General features: G+C 41.4%; 2 protein-coding genes across 3 annotated transcripts; one reads left to right on the top strand and one right to left on the bottom strand.

The window, feature by feature from the left end:
• Positions 1–1,186: 1,186 nt before the first annotated feature.
• gpr179 (G protein-coupled receptor 179) lies at positions 1,187–15,927 on the top strand. 2 transcript variants are annotated; one of them, XM_035523180.2, is made up of 11 exons: positions 1,189–2,940; positions 3,241–3,349; positions 6,157–6,253; positions 6,511–6,713; positions 7,463–7,531; positions 8,046–8,155; positions 8,635–8,873; positions 9,186–9,324; positions 9,420–9,522; positions 9,645–9,779; positions 10,595–15,927. In XM_035523180.2, the coding sequence occupies exons 1-11, from the start codon at positions 2,048–2,050 to the stop codon at positions 13,640–13,642; spliced, it is 5,145 nt and encodes a 1,714-aa protein (XP_035379073.2). In that variant the 5' UTR covers positions 1,189–2,047; the 3' UTR covers positions 13,643–15,927. The 2 variants fall into 2 exon arrangements, with proteins under 2 accessions (XP_081564687.1, XP_035379073.2); XM_081708561.1 differs by lacking the exon at positions 6,511–6,713 and having other exon boundaries at positions 1,187–2,940; positions 8,669–8,873.
• A 668-nt stretch (positions 15,928–16,595) lies between these two features.
• On the bottom strand, positions 16,596–20,732 carry LOC113582506 (large ribosomal subunit protein mL45). The gene is made up of 8 exons (XM_027018282.3): positions 20,650–20,732; positions 20,250–20,409; positions 19,381–19,498; positions 18,316–18,414; positions 17,786–17,834; positions 17,441–17,590; positions 17,143–17,316; positions 16,596–16,894 (listed from the first exon to the last, which is right to left on the bottom strand). Exons 1-8 carry the CDS (start codon positions 20,716–20,718, stop codon positions 16,796–16,798), a joined length of 918 nt encoding a protein of 305 aa, XP_026874083.2. The 5' UTR covers positions 20,719–20,732; the 3' UTR covers positions 16,596–16,795.
• Between the last annotated feature and the right edge of the window lie 478 nt (positions 20,733–21,210).

The raw sequence follows: 21,210 nt of genomic DNA, 5'->3' as shown, positions 1-21,210 counted from the left end.
AGAAAAGATAGAGAGAAGGTTATTCTGAAATTTCTTTCCACTTTGTATCCATCACACACAAAAAACACTGAAAATTTAAAACAATTTCTAATACTGAATTTTTATTAGGCCGGCCTTGATAAATGTAGGATAGCCATATGTGGCGTTAATGTCTAATGGCGTTAAAATCTAAGAAGTTACTCGCATCTTGCATTCTCCTTGTGGGCCTAATGATGGCGCTGTACACAAATAATTGTCTCTAGAGCAGAAGGACATAGCACTGTAGTCCGCCTTTCCTTTAACCCCATTCTAACCATCTACCCCAGAATCTAACCTGCTAACAATGGAACTACATAGTATGTGCAGCCAGTTTTTATTTACAATAAATTAGAGGCCTTTGTTTTACTCAAGATGCTAATATTTAATATGTCTTAGTATTTTTCAATTTGTTTGCATGAAATACAATACAAGCATTCAGGCTTCGTATACTTTTTTTTTTTGCCTGAAGCGCACACACACACACACACACACACACACACACACACACACACACACACACACACACACACACACCTCTCTGTCTCTCTCTCTCTCTCTCTCTCTCTCTCTCTCTCTCTCTCTCTCTCTATATATATATATATATATATATATATATATATATATATATATATATATATATATATATATATATATATATATATATATATATATATATATATATATATAAAATATATACCCACATGTCACTGGTACATCCTCTGCAGTCTTGGGTGGGAGTGGGAGCTCACAGGAATTATTTTGAATTTTCAGAACCCTGTTGCCATGGCACCAAAACAAGAATTTGCCTGCATCACCCAATATGACTGCTGGACTTGCTGGCTGTTCTGCAGGGAGAAGAAGATATACTTTCTCTCTTTCTTTCTTTCTTTCTTTCTTTCTTTCTTTCTTTCTTTCTTTCTTTCTTTCTTTCTATCTTTCTTTCTTTCTCTCTCTCCCTCTCTCTCTCTCTCTCTCTCTCTCTCTCTCTCTCTCTCTCTCTCTCTCTCTCTCACACACACACACACACACACACACACACACACACACACACACACACACAAACACACACACACACACACACACACAATGACAAAGACCATAAGAGACCGCTCATTCTCTGAATGCCGGGTTAATCCATAGAGTGCTGAGATTTTGGTGCATGCCCAAATAGAGAGGATTACCTTCCTATCCACTCATCCACCATGCTCTACCCTATCTCTGTCTCTGTCACACATGCATACACACAAATACACAAACAAACAAACACACAACAACAACTCACAACAACAGATGTGTCATTCTCATCACCCCCATAAGTTTGAGTGTCTTTCACAGAGGTGGTCATATCTGAGAGAGGGAAAGAAAATGATTGAGGGTGAGTGAGGGAGGGGTGCTCATGAGAGAGACAGAGCTTGAGCGAGGGAGAGAGAGCGGTGGAGCTGCAGACCAAACACAGCACGGTGCACGGAACAGCCGTGGGAGTGAGAGAGGGGAAGACTCCACACTTCTCTGTGCTCCACCTCCCCAGTCTCCGCCACTGGGCTGCTCTCCGGCTGCCCCCTACACCCGCTCTTGGCTCACACCTCATCCTCAGCACCCCTGTTGTCATGGCAGTACCAGAGTATTGGGAGCCACCTCTGCGTAATCTTCTGCTGGCTTGAAGTAGCAGTCTCTGAGAGTCACGCTGAGCTTGTCGTCCTGGGAAACCAACTGATTGTCACGGCAGCGCACAGGGACAGTTGCTTATCAGCAGTGCCTCTCATCCTGATTTACATAGTTGACTGCGAGGCAGAGTGTGCAAGTGTGTAAGAGTTAAAGGGTGTGCTTCCACCCTCCCCACCATACCACCCATCACCTTGGACACCTGCTGCATCCTTTGCAATTGTATATCTGGGGAAAGGCAGTAGAGGACAGTAATCCCAGGAAAAAAGAGACCAGAGAAAGGCAAGCAATTACAGCTCCCTCAGCACCCATCTGGATGGTGTTCTTCCAGGAGCTTTAGAGGAAGCTCTGGGATAGGAGCGGTGCGATGTGGAACTTTATGAAGATGGCTTCTCCTTTCACATTGCTGCCACTGCTCCTCCTGCCCTCGTTGCTTTTGGCTCTGCTCAGCGCCACCTCCTACCCCGGGGACTTCTCCACCCAGGAGCCAACTCCCACACCCTCCAGCTTGAGTTCTGTCGGAGTGGGGGAGCTCTCCCGCAGCGTGCCGCCCCCCACGGCAGGCCTCAGTTCTCGGGTAGTTGTAGAGGCAGAGGATAACATGTCCGTGGTCGAGCTTTACCTCTACAGTGGTGACGCCTCCGTCCTGTCTTCCTCTACCTGTGGCCAGCCTTTCTGGTTGACCGGCCAGCGTGGTGCCCTCCCACCAGACCTGCAGCCTTTCCTGCATCAGGCTGTTGTGTCCCTGACCAGCACAGCTAATTTCCTCAATCTCATCTTCCAGGCCAGCGAGCTGCGCGAGACCAGTGTGGAGGAGGACATCGAGTGGTACCATGCCTTGGTCCGGGCCATGTTGGAGGGCGACGAGCCCGGCCTGGTTCAGCATGCTCTACTGACCTTTGATGCTGACCCCACAGCCACTCAGCCTCACCTGGTGCTCCGCGCATCCAGAGGTCTCTCACAGGACACCTACCTGCAGGACCTCACACTCCATCCCCCTGAGAGCAGCTGGTTCACCTCGCTCAAGTCCAGGAACCCACCCTTCCCTGGCCTGTCTAAACGGGTCCTGCTCAATGACCTCAGCACCCTGGACACACCAAAATGGGCCTATGGAGATAGTTATGTGATCAATAGTAGTGGAGTGCAGTGGGGTGAGGCCCCTTTCTTGGAGTGTGAGGATGGTCATTTCTTGCCTGGGTGGCTTCTGACTCTTTCTGTACCCTTTTATGGGCTAAAGCCAGACCTCAGCCCAGAGTTCAGGTTAGTCACCGTCTCTCTCAGTCTTATTATACTTCATTATTTTGATTTCAGTATTGTTTTCCAATGAATGCTAGCTTTCAGGTGCTAAAGACTACTTGCCCTAGCTATGCTTTGGAACAGTATGTTGTGTAGTTATCTATCTTAAAATTTTATCATATTGCTTATATATCTTAAAAATAAAAACCAAGCAATAGAGTCTGTATTTATGGGGTGTCACATAGTCAGCACTGGGTCTCTTGAGCGTTTTGTTGTGGCTTCTCTCTCTGACATGTGGGGGTCTGTTTTTCGTTCTGTTGGCAGGGGTGTGATCCGTATGGATGTGAACATCCAGGGCTTTAATGTGGACCAGTGTACCAGTGGAAATGTCTGGTTTGCTGACACACATCAGTGCAACCGCACCAGCATGGAGGTGAATACAAAATCTTATGAAAGTGAGCCTATAGCAAAATGGGGGAAAATATATATTTTTTAAATATATATACATATATATATATATAAAACTCTGATTTACCTTTTTGTGTTTTAGTTTAAATTTTAGATTTTGTTTTTAAAACCTTATAACACCTTAAGGCATTATGTGAATATTGTCATTCAAATATGCAGTCATTGTGTAGCATGAATATCTAAGAAATGATTAAAAAAAAAACATTATTAATATACAACATTACAAACACATACAAACATTACAGTTATCACTGTGTTGTTCAGAAATCCCTGAGTGAACCCATACAATTCTGTCTAAATTGGCAACTAATACAGTACACAGTGTTTTTGTTGCAAAACAAGACCTCAAAGACTGTTGTAGAATATAATGACAACACTTCTAAGATTTCACACCATTAACATTGTGTGCTCATGAGGAAAAGACTCATTTCAGTTTGATTTGTGAAGTCCTTTGTAAAGGTTTTCTAACCAGAAAGTACCTTCTCACCTGCCATTTTACCTTGTGCATGACACTCTCTTGCTTCGTGTTTTTGACTCTATCTCTCTGTCTCCCACTCTTTATAACACATTTCTCCCTGTGACACCTCTTTCTGTCTCTTTCATCATGTGCTCTTTTACTCTCTTAATCTAGTTTTCTTCCACTCCTCTGCTGTCTGCTGTCATTCTCTCTCATTTTTCCAGACCTCCTATTTAAAGATTCTTGTGCTGGATGGTGCAGGGATGATCTGGGAGATTAGAGTGCTAATCCAGTGATGCTTACATTCTTTTGTCCCACACACTGCTCATCCATCAGAAAAAAAAAACAAGCAAACAAACGAAAAGCAAATTCTTTCTGGTCCTTCCTAGCAGGGTGTAGTTATATAAGTCTCAGACAGGCATAGCCTAGAACAACACAATGAGATATCAGGAAAAGCTCTTCAAGAAAGAGCTCCTGGATTCAATTAAAAAACATTGCACCATTAGATGATGTGTTATTATTGTATTTGTTCCATATAAACACGGATCTGGACGCGTTCCTATGCCAGTGATAGCTCGCGTTCTGTTGCTCTTATTACAGTCTTTGTACATCTGACCCAGTCCCTTTTGTCAATGCCATCTTATCGTGTCCTGCTTGTGAACTAGCCTTGTTTCCTTGTTTCCTGGGACCTAGTTCAGGCCATGCCATGGTCCCAGAGAGCCAGCATCCAGCAGAGCTTCCCCTGCTCAAACACACATGATTCAAGTTATATCTCAAGTTTAGTAGTTCTGTTACAGCAGCAAAATCACCAATCTGTGCTGGACTCTAGCACTTCAGTGGAGGAATTGATTTATTTTTTTCTAGTGTTTTCAAATCGTTCTGTTTCTGACACAATTTTTTAAAGAGCCCATTTGTTTATTGTTTTACAGTTATGGGTTCTTTGTGTATTATTCTGGCCATTTTTCAAAACACAGGCTGGATTTCTAAAAATGCATGCATGTATAACACATGCATGCATTAACAAGAACACGTACTTGCGTTTACTCAAGAACCCCTGTATAAAAATACCATCAGGTATGCAATACATGAGATTTGTAATAACACTTGACATGGCAACTATAGCAACACAAAGACCAAGGAATGTCAATGCAAGCAAAGCTTAATGGGGATGAAATATCACAATAAATCAATTAGAGCAAGGTGATGTGTTGCAAATGTGTTCTCACAGAAAACAAGGAAGAATTATAGAAAGCAGGAAACAGCAAAATTATCTAGAAAGCTGGCTGGGACTGGCTGGTCCACACTCACCTGAGCATGGTCCACACTCACCTGAGCATGGTCCACACTCACCTGAGCATGGTCCATACTCACCTGAGCATGGTCCACACTCACCTTAGCATGGTCCACACTCACCTGAGCATGGTCCACACTCACCTTAGCATGGTCCACACTCACCTGAGCATGCACAACACTCACTGAAGACAAGACTGGAGCAAAAAAGGTCCCTGCATAATTGTTTCACTACAGCCCTGCTCACAGGGAGAACATGTATTCAGCTATCCTGGCTGGCAATGAAATGTTATTGAAGATAAGATAATGGTAGTTTCTATTAGAGAATAGTAGTTAAGCCCAAATTGTATTATTAATGGGCCATGACTGTTGGGAGGTTGATGTGTTCGGAAAATGAGAGAGAAAGAGAGAGAGAGAGAGAGAGAGAGAGAGAGAGAGAGAGAGAGAGAGAGAGAGAGAGAGAGAGAGAGAGAGAGTGAAAAAACTCTTTCAGCAGGCATTACCCATCCATTTACATTTTAAGTTAGATTAATTTACAGCTTTTCTGATAAGTGGGCCAGCCGACTAGCCAACAAGAGTGTCATGTAATTGATGAAAGAGTTCACATTCATACACACACAGAGACAGAAACACACACATTCACATAGACACACTCACTCATTTGTGCATGCACATGCGCACACACACACACACACACACACACACACACACGCACAGACACACACACACACAAAGGGCTCCATGTGCAAAACTAGTATACTGGCTTTGAGCACTACTTTCCAGGATTACACTTTCAATCATGAATTCTCAAACTGCTCAACATACACTGAGGCTATGGAGACAGTCAGCCATTGATCTGAAAGCCGTTAATACATTCATTTTCTCCTGTTCAAAGATATCATCAATAATTAATTATTGGAGTCAAACAAATTCATCTGACAAAAGTCTTAAATTGCATTTAACACTTGATTATCCTCGACCTGCCTGCTAACCCCCTCCTCACTCCCCAAACCCTAACTCCCCAGTGTGAGGTAGTTCCCAGGCAGGGCTTTCGACTGGGCCAGTACTGCTGCAGATGTAAAGAGGGATACTACAGTCCACCACCAGACTCCCAGGACCAGGGTAAGGCCATCTGTATAATATGCAGGATCACATCTAACATCCTTGTTAGACAGCAGTTAAAATATACAGTGAACTTACTGAAATGTTTCTTTCTGATTATATGAAATGGATTTATATAGGTCCTTTATGTGTATTATTTGTGCTTCAACCCAAGCCTTAATACACTTGACACATAACTAATAGTGCCACTGTTATCACTGCCATTCTCAGTCTGGCCTTAACCTCTGTTAAACTGTATGGTGAAACAACGTTGGCAGGTGTGAACAGAAGCCAAGTTTGCTACCCTAAGATGCCTGTGTGCCTGCCCTGCTGGCCGGGCTGTCAGAAGTGCAAGGATGGCTCCCCCTGCTGGGTGCAGGAGGACTGGCTGTTGAGGGCAGGGCTCCTCTCCATGCAGGGGTTCTTCATGGTCCTAGCGCTAGTGCTCATGCTGAAGGCATACCAGTGTCGCAGGAGCAGGGTGAGGACTCTTGGGAAGAGCTTAGTACAACAGGATAAGTTTTTGCTTTCAACTGAGGAGAAGGCTTGTAACATGGACTGTAATAAAACCTACTGTATCCAGCACATTGTTGTATTTGGAAATTCATGAGATGAACACTATGATATGAAGCCAGAGTTTCTTCTTTATTGCTTCATTGTTTAGTCTTGATCATAAAAAGCTCAGCATTACACAAATGTTGTGGCTATAGATCTTCAGCACTACCAGAGTAATGTTTGCCTTTTTCCTAATCTACCTACAGAAAGCAATACATGGCATTTCATAACCTTGGGAAAAATGCCTTCATTACTTCTACATTCCAGTGTATATATCAGAGAGCTTGTGTAATATAATCTTAGCCAGGCAAAGCTCACTGCCATTACACTGTTTTCATATCTACATCTACAACATTCTTTTATCTACATCACACAGCCCCATATACTCCAAGCAGCTAAGCTGTTTTAATGCATTCATGCGACCATTAACAGATAAAGACATTTTTGCAGAGAGAGAGCAATGTATTTTAGAAGTGCTGAAATGTATCACCATATTAGTTTGTGAATCCCAAATAAAATAGCAATGTTATAAAATACAGTAATAAGCAATTCCTCTTCAATTATGTGTTTTTAATTACATATAAACATGTCCTTGTCATTTAGTGCATTAATTCGTGTGTCCTTCCCCTTATTTCTTCTCTCCTTACCACTGATTGGTCCACCTCTGTGTGGCAGCGAATCCGAGCATCAGGTCTCTTGCTGTTGGAGATGATTCTGTTTGGGTCTCTCCTCCTTTACTTCCCTGTGAGTATGAGATTAAAACCTTAATTCTAGGTTATATCACTGGTTTTGTAATTATATTATAATGGATTTTTCAAGCAGGTTTGGGGCAAGGATGGATTTAACATTGTATAAGATTATTGTATAAGGTCATTGGAGACAGCCCACCTCCTCAATCACCTGTAATATACATTGAGAATTTTGACATCAGGCACCAAATTCTGAAACATTTTTAATGATCCAAAATGCTTTTAAATTATGTACATAAACCATATTGACCACTGTCACTTAATTAAATTATGTTTAAAATGTTCCCCTGCAGCTGTTTATGGATTCAATTACTTTTAAAAAATGGTTTTTTTTTTCCATGTAAGGGACAGTATTACTAGTAGGGCAAGGTATGGAACTTTGCTAATCCAGTGACACATTGGTCTTATCCTAGTCCTAGGTTTATTCTGTGACTGGAAAGCTAGTCATTTAAATTAAATAATCAAATCATTATTTGGTTAAAATGTAAATTTACATTTTGTCTCTGTAGGTCTTCATCTTGTATTTCAAACCCAACACGTTTCGCTGCATCCTACTGCGCTGGGTCCGTTTACTTGGCTTTGCCATCGTTTATGGCACTGTGATACTGAAAATGTACCGGTGTGTACAAATCCTGCTGCCTTTAATCTTTACTAATCTGATAATCACCAACCACTCCAACCATCTCACTAACAGTCCTCAGACAGTGTCCACCCACCACCAGATTTTGCTCATGAAAATGGCAGCAGAACATCCTGGAGTTTTTCATTGGCAGACTTAACAAGAGCTTTACTACAATTTCAGTAGCTTTAACCATTAATATATCAAAACATCCCAAACAGACATCACATTTCTTAACATTTTTGCTATTGCTTTTTTTGTTGTTGTTGTTGGTTTTGTTGTAAAAAATTAGTTTCTTGTTATTTTGTTAGATTTTAAGTTAGAATCTTACTTTTCTTAGGTGTAGACAGGAAGCAGCTGAGTGTGGCAAAATGTGTCTTGTAAAATTAAAAAAACTCAACTTTTATAATATCTTCTCAGTCTGCAGTATGCCGATGTTTAACAAGCATGTTTCTGACTGCCATCATCAATGTTGTCAGAGTGCTGAAGGTGTTCCTCTCACGCACTGCTCAGAGAGTGCCCTACATGTCCAACACCTGTGTTCTGAAGCTTCTGGGGGTGATGGTTCTCACCGTGAGCTGGTTCTTGTGCGCTTGGACTGCGGGGGTCCTACAGAACCAGGACCGCAACATCTCTCTGCTGATTACAGCCACCACCTCCGATGGCCAGGGCTTCACAGTGTGTTACTTGGACCGGTGGGATTATATGATGACTGTGGGTGTGTGAGATCTACTTATAAATAACATTGATACATTTATTGATAAATAACAGTGAGCATATAACAGGTCAGCCAGAGTATCTTTTTTTTTTCCCTGAGAGAATTTATGACCCATCAAGGGATTGAATAGATAAGCAATAAATTGTTCTAGTAATCCAGTGGATTGTCAGTGGTATTTAAAAATATTTTTTATCATTAGATAAATGAGCAGCAAAACAACAGTTCAAGGCCTGAAGTAGCCCACTAGCAAAATAGCACATCAAATCATTGCTGCATGTCAAATTGACTACTATGCATTTCTGCGACTTTTAGCAGAGTTGCTGTTCTTGTGCTGGGGGAGCTCCCTCTACAAGGCAGTGAAGACTGTGCCATCTGCCTACCATGAGCCTCGATACATGGGCATGGCCGTTCAGAACGAGCTGCTCCTCTCTGCCATGTTTCACATTCTCAGGTAGGGGCTTAGGGTCATGCACATTTGCTTGCTCCAAACAACGAGCAAATATGGCACCCCGATTTCAATATGTCACTCATTATTCCCGCTCTCAGGTTCATGCGGCCATTTCTGCATCCTGATTGGACACTCTTGCTCTTCTTCACACATACACACGTCACAATCACTGTAACACTCAGCCTGCTGTTCATTCCTAAGGTACATCACCATTGCCTAAGGGACATTTTACTTATATGTTTGTGCCAGACACCAAAAGACCAGTTTGTATGATGGATTAGGATACTTGGTTTAAAATAAAGATCCACTAATATCTATTACAGTTCCTCTACATGTCTCGACCTCGGAAAGAGGAGATCGCCGAGGTGTATGAGGATGAAGTGGACCTGCGGCGTTCAAGCTCATTCCTCAACAACAGCTTTATGTCTGCCTGCAGCCTGGACCCTGACGACATCCGGGTAAACTCGTCTGTGTACTTATCATCATACTACCACCTCCCATGTACCCTCTGAAGGGTTAGTGCAGTCACTGTATGATATCTGCATTACACTGCAGGCCAAGAGGAAGTGCACCAAATTATAATTATTACTAATAATAGATAACAAGACTACTAGGCAAGCCTAATTTTGCAGGAATGCCATCAGGCGCACAGCATTTTTATGCATATGCCAGACATCTTGTATATCTTACAGATATAAAAATGCCTGTTAGTTTGTGACTCATGTTTGCATGTCTTGCACAGCAAAAATCCTTGCTTTCATATGGGGCAAAGCAGAATGTGTCATTATCTAGATTAGTAATAATAATAAACCAAGATACCAAGGCAACAAGATATCTATCTTCTAAACGTATCTTACATACTGCTGAGATACCCAGCTAGCTTCTGCATGGATGACAACAAACACGGATGATAACAATTTGATCCAACAAATGGCTTCAGTCACTCAGTGAGCAAAATGCCACTCAGCAGTCCAGTAAAAAGTACAGATCCAGACAAAAAACGTAGTGTTTCTCCCCATTAACATTAAGCTAACCATTAATAAAGGCTATACCTAAACATTTCCTAATAAATCAATGTCAACTAATCTTATTAAAATATGGAAGGACATTGGATCAGAAATGTAAGTACTTTAATTCAATTGTACCATAACTATTATACAACTTCCTCTCTCTCCTTGCACTTAAATTCTGTTGTGCATAATGTTCTGATTAATAACACCATTCCTATTCTCCCACGAAATGTAACTGAATCCCCCCTCTCTCTCCGCACCAGGATGAGCTGAAAAAACTTTATGCTCAGCTGGAAGTTCAAAAGAACAAGGCACTGACAAACAACAATCCGCACCTGCAAAAGAAGCGCAGCTCCCGCCTCACACTGGGACGATCCATCATCAGGCGCATAGCTGAGATTCCAGAGAGCTTGAGCAGACAGTGCAGTCATGAAGACAAGGACACTTCAGGGAGTGGAGGAATGAGAAAGTGGTCTGGATCGTTCATAGCAACACCTGAAAGCAACAGAGTCAGTATGAGGAACGAGGCCACACCAAAGAGGCGGAAGTCCCACTGTGCTTTTGAGCGTGGTTCAGAAAGGGATGCATCATTGATGAACTCCTCACTGAGAAGCAACATAGACAAGAGGTCACATGTCTCTGAGGCTGAATCCATGGACACAACGCCTCTGGTTTGCAAGTCAGCCAGTGCTCACAACCTAGCAGTGGACAATAACTTTCTACAACCTGGGTCTCTTCGGATCCAGAAGTCACGTAGTTTCATAGAAAAGCACAGAGATCATTATGTTTTTTCTCCTCCTAGAACCATGGAGATCCCATCTCTTGCTGGCCCAACAAGCCCAGAAAAGCCCAAGGTTCAGCGACCACAGGGCTCGATAAAGGAGCAGACCTCAAATGCTTTGCTCTGTCTGTCATTTGACAAGTCTGAGGTCTGCCCTTGGGAAGTTGAAGAGGAGCAGTCAGTTGGCAAAAACCTCTCAAACCAAAAACATGTCACTTATTCCCTCTCTAAGCATGAGCACCCAGCTTCTGAACCTACACCATCTCCCACACAACTCTATGTCTGCCCCTGGGAACATCTGCCTCCCCCTTCCCCTCCTTCTGTGGGAGAGGGAGGACATGGGATAGATTCAGATGTTGAATCTTCAAAACGACAACTTCCAGTCTCCTCTAGTGCTCCAGGATCACCACGTGGCTTTGCCAAGCCTAAGGACTTCAGTGGTTTTTCTTTTCGTTCAGCTACCCAAGGTCTCCTTGTAGCAAAGGGCTTAGTAGTTGGAAAAGGATCCCAAGCCCGAACGACATCCATGAAACTTTCTCCAGGCAGTGCTGTAGGTTTAGGAAGGAAGACACCACAAACACCAAGACGAGCCATGACCACTGTTGACATGAAACCTTGCCTTGTGAAACAAACTGCAGTGAGCCATGCATCATCAGAATCCCCAGTCAAGAGCCCTAAAAGCACTGCTCCACCATATGTCTGCCCATGGGAATCAGAGGAGATAGTAATGGAAGTCAAAAAACAAAATGCCAGTGAAAATATAATACAGTGGCAGAGCAGTGGTGTGCAAAGGCTGTCTGTAAGTACCAATAGTGACAGCTACAATACTGTACACCAAATTAAAGCTTCACTGGCTGTTCCAACAGCAGAAATATGTCCATGGGATGTTCCCAAGCAGGCTCCAGTACATCAGCAAAGCATTGCTGATATTTGCCCCTGGGAAGTGGAGGAACCAGGTCAGTTACCAGTCAAGAGTACACGAGCTTCTGTTTGTCCTTGGGAAGCAGAGAGAACACAAGCACAAATGTCAACAGAGAAGAGGGACCTATTACAGATTGGTCAAGCACCTGAACTTCAGAGCAGTGGAAGTGCTGAAGTTTGTCCTTGGGATGCACCAGGTACCATCACCTCTCAGTTTAAACAAGATTCTGCCAAGTCATGTGAGAGAATTATATATGCTAATGCTCAACCAAGGAACCAAGACACAAAAGGACATGGTGCTCCACTAGAGACTCCATGGGAACCATGTCAACCACAGAAACATCAAGTGATCATTCGTGTTGACTTGTGTCCATGCGAATCAGAGGACACAATAGAAAAAGACCAAGAAACAACTCAGAGCACTGATTTATCAAGCACAACTATTGCAAAACAGCGATCATCTCAGCAACTCACCAGAACCACAGAAGCATATTCATGGGAATCAAAAGATACCCAATCCAATATGAGAACTATTCAAGATCAGGAAAGCATTCGTTCTGCTGTATGCCCATGGGAATCAGAAGAAACAACACAATCTGATGTTAAAGAACAACCAAGAGGAGCTGTTGAGAAAACTAAAGCAAAAACTCATCCACTGACAAAACAGCTGACAGAAGCTTGTCCATGGGATTTCCCTGAATTATCATCCACTGTCATGGAGGTCTGTTGTTTGGAGTCAAAAGCAGCAGCCCCCAACCTAAAGCAACTAACTGTGGGTTTAACTTCACAGGGGTCCACATCTAAGAAAGCACATGTGTGTCAGTGGGAAGCAATAGATTCTGAGAGTTCCAAAGAAGGGGGTGCTGCCAAAACTAAGGAAGGGGAGAAGTCAATCCCAAAGGAAGAAAGTGTACATGCAAATGTTTGTCCTAGCGAAACTAATGAGACAGTCAACGTACAAGTGGCTATTTGTGCAGAAGCATGCTCTTGGGAAACTAGCTATCCAGTCAAAAAACAAGAGACTGTTGATACCGAAGTCTGTCCTTGGGAAGTTAGTGAGCTGGAAACAGAAAAACCAGCAAAATCATTCCAAAAACAAGGAATTCATCGTGATAATGTATGTCCATGGGAGACAAGTGAGCTAGAAAAGCAAATGATGAAACAAGAGAGTGTTTTCACTGATATTTGTCCCTGGGAAACTGAAGAGTCACCAAATCCAGCTCAAAGTGAAAACAGCCCTCAAGCAGACATTTGTCCTTTAGAACCAAAGGACTCAGGAAAGTCCCAACTACATCAAACAATTTGTCCTCAGGAAACTAAATCCGAAACACCAGTAAAATCAGAGGACAGTACTGTTAAACCAGACACTGAGATGAAGGAAAGAGACGTGACACTGTCTGCAGGCGTCAGAGCACAGGGGTCAAGGATTAACCGACCTCTTACTCGATGTGATGCACTGTGTCCATGGGAAATGGAAGGGGAGTCACAGGTAACCATGACAATGCATGATAACGCTGATATTTTCACCTGGGAGGAAACAATACCAGAGGAGGAAGAAGGTGATGCAGAAACAGCTGCAGAGGCCTTTGTCTTCCCACCTGATTTATAAGCGCTGAGCTACTTAACTTAGCACTGTGCTCTTGTTTCCGAGACTGAGTTCTAACAAATCTGGCCATGAGTTATATTACTGATGTAATTGAGACAATTTAAAAGTGGTGACTAAGGAAATGACAACTATAGGAGACTACTATAATAAATGTCCTCCATTTTCTGCTCATCATGCAGTATGTGTTGTATGGCAATAAAGTGTTCAGTCTTGCCAGGACTGACACGTCGTTGTGATAGACTGATCTCCCCAGCTAGGTGCATATCTCACAAGACTACTCTCAATCCCTCTTTGAACTTGATATTGTTTTGTGCATCTTTGTGTTTGTATGAGAGTGCAGTCTACTTACTTGCCAGTCACACATTTCTATAACCTTGAAATCAGAGAGTGCTGTAAAGAAGGAGATACCAATTAAAAGATAAAAAAATGTAAGAGAACCATTTGCAGAGTATCTTTTAATAAGAATACATTTTATCTTGCTGGTATAAGAGGGAGGGGAAAGTCACTGGAGGAGAATCTTTATTCTTCATGTTTTCATGCTGAGCATATTTAGGTCATTGTTGTGACATATCCTGAAATTTCTTCTGAAATAGTTTTAATAACCATACTTGCATCATTTGATGTGGCAGTACTGTATATGTGGGGAACATTGCATTGCAATGTTAGCTAGAAACTACTGAATTTGTAAAGTATCTTTACATTACATTTGATATGTAATATATTAATGAACAGCAATGTATTTTATACAAAGAAGTAAAATATAAACAATGTTATATAAAACAATATAAACAATTTTCAAGTAGACTTCATATCATTAACTCATTTAAAACTGTCAGTTTTCTCATTCATTGGTTCACTATTTATTGAGAATGTCTGAACTCCTGTCATCAATGTTTCAAAAAATAGTGTTTGCTTTGAGAAGTCACATGTTCATATTACTAGGGGGTTGCTGAGTTAGTTTTTTTCTGTATCATCAGTTTAATCGTATGATCCTTTGTGCTCTTACTTTGCAATGTTCAAGTGTTTGGATTGGCCAATTTCAGAAAATGGTTTTAGGTCAAGTGTGCATGCACATTTAAATTCAAGGCTTAGCAAAAAAGGAAGAAAATGGATTGAAAGTGTGCCTTATGTCAAAAAATCCACATTGAAAACAATGAGTTGTGTAAATAATTAGTCAGTGACATACTTTGGTGGGTTTTGCTCTGTACTCTGGCACATCAGAATTGTTTAATGACTATGGGGTTTAATGTAAGGGTATTTACATGTATACTGAGTGAACCATATACAAACCATGGCCCTTTTGCTACATAGACTGCTTTATTTTTGGTGTACTTATGTCGACTCATATACATCACCAGAAACTAATGTCACTATTCTGTGCGCATAATGCAGGTAATGGTCGGTAAGCACTATCCCACTTTCCTCCTCGAAAAACTCTAAACTTGTTGCAGTTGCTCATGTAAGATGAAATGCCATCCACTGAGCTTTTGATTGGAGCTGAGCAGCGAAGATGCTTGTGTACACTTCAGAAATCGCCCACCTGGCAGTTGCATCATCGTTAATGGTGACAGCCCCCGCCCCCATGTTCTACAGATAGGGTGATATCCTCTGAAACATTTCCTCTAGACTTTTCTTTTTGCAACACTGATACAGGAAAATCTTATATGCATCACCTCTCCTTAAGATTGTCCCCTAGGAATTTTATAACATATTTTAGTCATAGATTTGCAGGATTTTAAGTACTTTTAAACTGGATAATAGCCATGTGTTTAGGGTTTATAAGTACCCTTTATCCTCTGAACATATGCTGGTATTCTTCTTTTTATGCTCTGATAGACTATACCAACATCCTGGATCATCCACATCTGTAGTTTGGTGTGTCAGGTTATAAGTTTAATTTAGCAAGTACAAATCCCAAAACTGCCTCATCCATTAGTGCCTGGGAATCCAGTGTTCTTCCAAATACTCTACCCGATGCTTCCTCAACTCTGCAGTACTGTATTATTCTGCCTATGACCCAGAAAACAATCCACTGTAATTAAGGACATATCAGTGCTAAGAGGAACTGAGGGATGATGAGAAGCTTCCACAGAGGGGATACACATGCATACCAGATAGGAAAGGTACACTAGGTTATGGATATTCCTCATGAGCTTGTCCAACAAAGCCAAATGTCATATTATTGGAGAAGTTCAGCTCCTGCAGACCTAGAAGGTTCAAAATCTATGAACTTAAATTGTTTCATTAACTTGATCATACAACAGTAAACAATATGGTCACTCTTAATTTACAGTCCACCGATGTGCCATGTCTGTGAGCAAGAGACAAATTTGTATTGTTGTCATATGGAGTATGCAGGGGTTAGCCTAATAAACTCTGCATATAGAGCATACACATGATATACAGAGAATTCAGTGACCAAAGGCCTTGAAGGATACACCGCTTATGCCACAGGATTAGGGTTAGGACTAGAATTGTAAAACATTACATTGCGATGTCTTTTGCTATCTGTATTGCTAACATTAATAATATTATTATTATTATTATTATTATTATTATTATTATTACTGCAAACATTGCTTGCCATCTTCATAGATTATAAATGATGCTCTCCTCTCTGTGCATTCAGATGTCCTATGAGGAAGCACGTGTTATCCTCCCAGGCTGGTCGTTAATCTGCCAGAAGTAGTGACCTAGTTAGTGGGTGGAAGTAATTGATTAAATTAGGAGAATGTTAGGTTAAAAAATATGAAATGCTCTATTAATTTGTTGTAAAAGAGTGAATTGGCATCAGCTCTTTGTTCTGTAGTTCTATAATTTTGAACAAAATGTACAGGATTGTGGTAGCATTTTCATTCAATTAAATGAAATGATGTACAATGTAGTTTGTATGACTTTAAAGTCACCAACAGTTTAAGAACAGGCAAAAAAAAGTCACTATTAATTCCTTTAAACATACAAGGGAACAAGCAATAGTTTAATGGACATGTTTAAGTAAAATTCTCTGGAGATATTCTGAACAACTGCATAGTGACAATTTTATCGTTCTAGTGATGAACACTGAAAGGTATGTTAAATTTAATATTTATTCAGGGAAACCAGTCATGTCAAAAGTCGATAGTCTGTACAATGTGGTTGGAGGCGCCACCTTCTGGGCTACTTATACCACTGCACTGGCTTTGGCTTGGGCACTTCATAATTGAGACTCTCAAACTCCTCTCCTGGTTTAAGCAGGGGGCCTGGGAGCATAACAGTCTAAAGGCAAAAAAACAGGAATAGAAGTTAAGAATCTGATAATGGAGAGAAACATATTAAAGGAGGTAACAAACGAAAACTGGAAAATTAGACAGTGCCTAGAATTGTTGAATAATATGTTTCAAAAATGTAAGGTAATCCATAAGAAATAGTGCTCAGTAAACAATATACAGGCCAATAATGTAGCCAATATTATATTGCTGGCTCTTATCTTGTGTTGATTAGAGAGAACCACCAAACCCACAAACCTTAATGACAGGGCCTTTAGAGGGTGCCCAGGCCGGGACAATCTTGCCATGTAGCCTCCAGCAGCCATACGGGTTGACCAGGTGCCTCTCCATTACTAGATACTCCAGGACATCTCTCGGTTCCTCCTCGTCTCCCAGCATCAAGCGGCCAAACCGGTCATAAATCGCCAATGTCTACGGGGGGGAAAAAAAGCTTGATAAATTTTAAAAATGAAGCACCATCGGCTCCAACCACAGCCGAACAGTAGACAACTGGCGGTAACACACACAAACCCTGCTGTTACCATATGCCCCTCACCTGTCTGGAGTGCATGCGGATCGTCACCTGGCCATACAGATTGCCTTTGCTTATCATGTCAGGGCACCTAGCATGGACAATCCGTGGTGGCTCCAAGGACTCAATGAAGCGCCAGTGCAAGGTTTTGTAGCGGTTCCCTCGAACCATCTCCTACAACAGGGAGCAGCTCTGTTACCTGCTGAACATGACTGACAAATGGCCCCCAGCTCTTAAATCACACCAATATGATAGAAAATAAATCACTTTTTTCTTTATGGAAATGTGTAATTATGTCCAACTTGTTCACATTTGGGAAGTGCTCTAAAATTTCTATATTCTAAAAGTTTAATTACATGGTTTACATACAGGGTAGCACCTTTCCGTCACCAAAGAATGGAGTTTCTCCTTGTTGAACCTTAAAAAGGAGACAGTGGGAAAAGGACATTGTTATCCAAAGTTAACTGTGATAAGAACTGCTCTATAATAATAATAATAATTAAAATATATATATATATAAAAAGTTAAAGAAGTTAAATTACACTGAGTGGGAGGGAAAAAAGAACAACAAGTCAACATTGTAACTCCATAAGGAAAACGCAAACAGGAAGTGACTGCGCTCAGTAAATGGTAAACAAGATGGTAGACATTGCCCTTTAGACTGGTCACATGTACTAGTTGAGCCTTCTGGCATTGCGCCCACACAGTTCATAAGAAATGTTATCTACATAGACATTTAAAACGTCAAACTCATTGGATGCCAAACGTACAGTAATGGTGCCAAATAAAGGTCCATATTGCCACCCCATTACATTGGAGACAAATCTCTTAAATATGAAGTTCATTAATATATTCATATTGGGTTTATGTCACAATCAAGAATAGAAAACATTCCTTACTGAGTCAGCGCCATATGGGCCTCAATGAAGATTTCCTGAGCTCGCACAGCAAACTCCTTCGTAGAAAACTCTGAGTCATGTTCCTTTATTTTACGTATCCTACAAAAATAAACCCCTTATATTTAGAGTGTAATGCAGGTACAAGATACACATAACCTTTATATATTTAATCTGAAACAAAATTATCTCTGGAAACACTGTGTACTTTACTACAATTTTTTAATATTTCTGGCCAAAAAAAAAGGTCACACACACTACTATTTCCTTGAACTGCTTTTAGCTTTGATTACGGCATGCATTTGCTGCGGCATCATTTGCACAACCTTCTGCAATGTCAACATTTATTTCTGTCCAGAGTTGCATTAATTTTTCCCCAGGATCTTGTATTGATGATGGGAGATTTGGACTACTGTGCAAAGTCTTCTCCAGCACATCTCAAAGATTCTCAATGGGGTTCAGGTCTGGACTCTGTGGTGGCCAAGCCATGTGGGAAAATGATGTCTCATGCTCCCTGAACCACTCTTTCACAATTTGAGCCCAATGAGTTCTGGCATTGTCATCTTGGAATAAGCCGGTGCCATCAGGGAAGAAAAAAATCCATTGATGGAATAACCTGGTCATTCAGTATATTCAGGTAGTCAGCTAACCTTTATAATAAATCATTGGTCAGTTTTTAACCTGATTTTAGTAATTTCAGCAATTTCAGATGTTTTCTCTGCTTGATGCATGCCAATAATTTGACCCTTCTGAAACAGATTAACATCTTTTCCACAACCACAGGATGTCTTTTGACATGGTTGTTTAACAAACGAGAAGCTACTCACTGCATCAGTTAAGTAACTTGTTGCCAGCTGAAACAATCACCCATGCAGTAATTATCCAATGGGAGACTCTTACCTATTTGCTTAGTTAAATCCAAGTGATGACTTTTTTTTTGGCCAGGCAGTGTGTGTGTGTGTGTGTGTGTGTGTGTGTGTGTGTGTGTGTGTATATATATATATATATATATATATATACACATATACATATATATGAGAGAGAACGAGAGCCATCGTTTATTCTTACGCTAGTTGGGAGGCAGCAGTCTGTTGTATCTGCTTTGTGCGCTGCATCAAACCCTCTTTAGATAAAGAGGAGAGGCGAGCATCACCCTCAGGAGGTATGTACGGATCAAAGATCCCAGCTATAAATGTGAAGCAGAAAAAAGGTTGAACAATATGAGCATAAGAGGCAGAGCACACGCCACTTTTAATAAGTTGTGAACATTAAAAATGGACAACTAAAGAACAACTGCTATATTGAACATCACAAGGAAACTGAGTAGGCTGGCCAGATGTTCGATTTTAGTCCAGTTTTTCAGCTCCCTATCTCCATCTTGCAAAATGCCTGGACAGACACCTGTGTCATGATTCTGGAGTGAACTGGTAGTTACTTTTCCACTGATCAATATTATTTTAATGCATTAGTTGTGTTAGTCAAAGCAAAAACTTTGTATTTCATTGGTTTAACAGATCACCCTGTACCTCGCAGCATGCTCAAAATGCTAGTCAGGATGTTTTCTACAATGTGAAAATACCAAGAGGGGAAACAACTTGAGTTCATCAGTGGTCAGCACATCCTTTAATTCTGAAGGACAGAAAGTCTTCTGTATACTACGCCAGGCATAAATGCTGCAAGTACGTCACATTTGGTGAGTAAAACATTAATTAACCTATTACAGATCTCTAGATTAAACAGTCAGCTTTGTTAACCAGCCAACTAGGTTTTGGTTTTAAATGGTGTATGCTGTATCATATCTCTGTCCACTACTCCCTCCTTTTAGGGGTTACAGCTGAGGTAGCAAACAAGCGCAGCTGACGAGGGGACAAATGCAAGCTTTTGAGTAACAGATCAGTTAATAGAGTCTGGTCAACTATAACCTGGCGTCGGCGTACCTGTGCATGAAATGTTGATGGCTCTCTCCATGTACTCCTGCGGGATGACCACACCGGATGCGCGCGCCTTCGCCATCTGCTCTGCTTGGGTCTTGCTTTTCACATTCACAGGGGGAGGAATGAAGAAGCGTTTCTTCGTTCGGATCGGAACCACAACATGCTGAAGCAACATCAAATACAAAGGCGATCAATTCCAAACTTAAAAGCAAAGGAACTAACCAGCTAGTTAAGTTAGCCATCTGGCTACCTTAGACTACCATTTCGAGAATGGTAAACAAAATCGCGCTTCTCAGCCCATAATCCATTTTCTTGCTTAGTCAGTCAAACAGCATTGTATATTAATACTACTGACACACTAGTAAACTTTTTTTTTTTAAAGTTTTTTTGTTTTGTTCCAAACCTTTAAATTGTGCCATGTCGTCTCATGAAATAATTTCAACGTCCTACAGATGGAAGTGGCCATGTTCATCAAACTTCTTCTTGTGCAAGTTATTATTAGAGTTTGAATAGATGTTTCATTGGCGCCACCAAGTGGAAAGGAGCGTGAGGCTGTAGAATATCATAATCGCATCTCTGCTTTTTGACCTTGCTGGCCATGCTCAACCAAAATCACTGCCTGAAAGTATGCTCGATGTGTGTGTGTGTGAGACTGTGTATAAGCATGTATAAAAGTGCCAATTTTGGAATCTGAATTGGAATTAGTTAGCCAGAGTTCCAGAGTCTAATGGCTTCTGGGAAGAAGCTGTTGCACAGTCTGGAGGTGCAGGACTGGATGCTGTGGTACCTTCTTCCAGATGGCAAAAGGGTGAACAGTTCATGTGAGGGGTGTGTGGAGTCTTTCACAATGGTGGTGGCTTTCCGGATGCAGCGTGTTATGTCGATGTTCTTGATGAAGGGAAGAGAGACCCCAATGATCTTCTCAGCTGTTCTCACTATTCTCTGGAGGGTCTTGCGCTCAAAG

Source organism: Electrophorus electricus, chromosome 26 (assembly GCF_041902795.1).
Source record: "Electrophorus electricus isolate QZ-2024a chromosome 26, ASM4190279v1, whole genome shotgun sequence".
Classification (NCBI taxonomy): Eukaryota; Metazoa; Chordata; class Actinopteri; order Gymnotiformes; family Gymnotidae; genus Electrophorus; species Electrophorus electricus.
The sequence above is the reverse complement of the archived record's forward strand: the minus strand, read 5'-3'. Positions and strand labels throughout refer to the sequence as shown.

What these genes read in the sequence shown, in the direction of transcription:
- gpr179 (XM_035523180.2), top strand. Translation starts at nt 2,048, where the DNA reads ATGTGGAACTTTATGAAGATGGCTTCTCCTTTCACATTGCTGCCACTG. An exon ending in GACCTCAGCCCAGAGTTCAG is followed by an intron (nt 2,941 to 3,240) that starts GTTAGTCACCGT and finishes TTCTGTTGGCAG; the next exon opens with GGGTGTGATCCGTATGGATG. An exon ending in GCCATGTTTCACATTCTCAG is followed by an intron (nt 9,325 to 9,419) that starts GTAGGGGCTTAG and finishes TCCCGCTCTCAG; the next exon opens with GTTCATGCGGCCATTTCTGC.
- LOC113582506 (XM_027018282.3), bottom strand. Translation starts at nt 20,718, where the DNA reads ATGAACATGGCCACTTCCATCTGTAGGACGTTGAAATTATTTCATGAG. An exon ending in CGACATGGCACAATTTAAAG is followed by an intron (nt 20,410 to 20,649) that starts GTTTGGAACAAA and finishes ATGTTGCTTCAG; the next exon opens with CATGTTGTGGTTCCGATCCG. An exon ending in CATCAACATTTCATGCACAG is followed by an intron (nt 19,499 to 20,249) that starts GTACGCCGACGC and finishes TCACATTTATAG; the next exon opens with CTGGGATCTTTGATCCGTAC.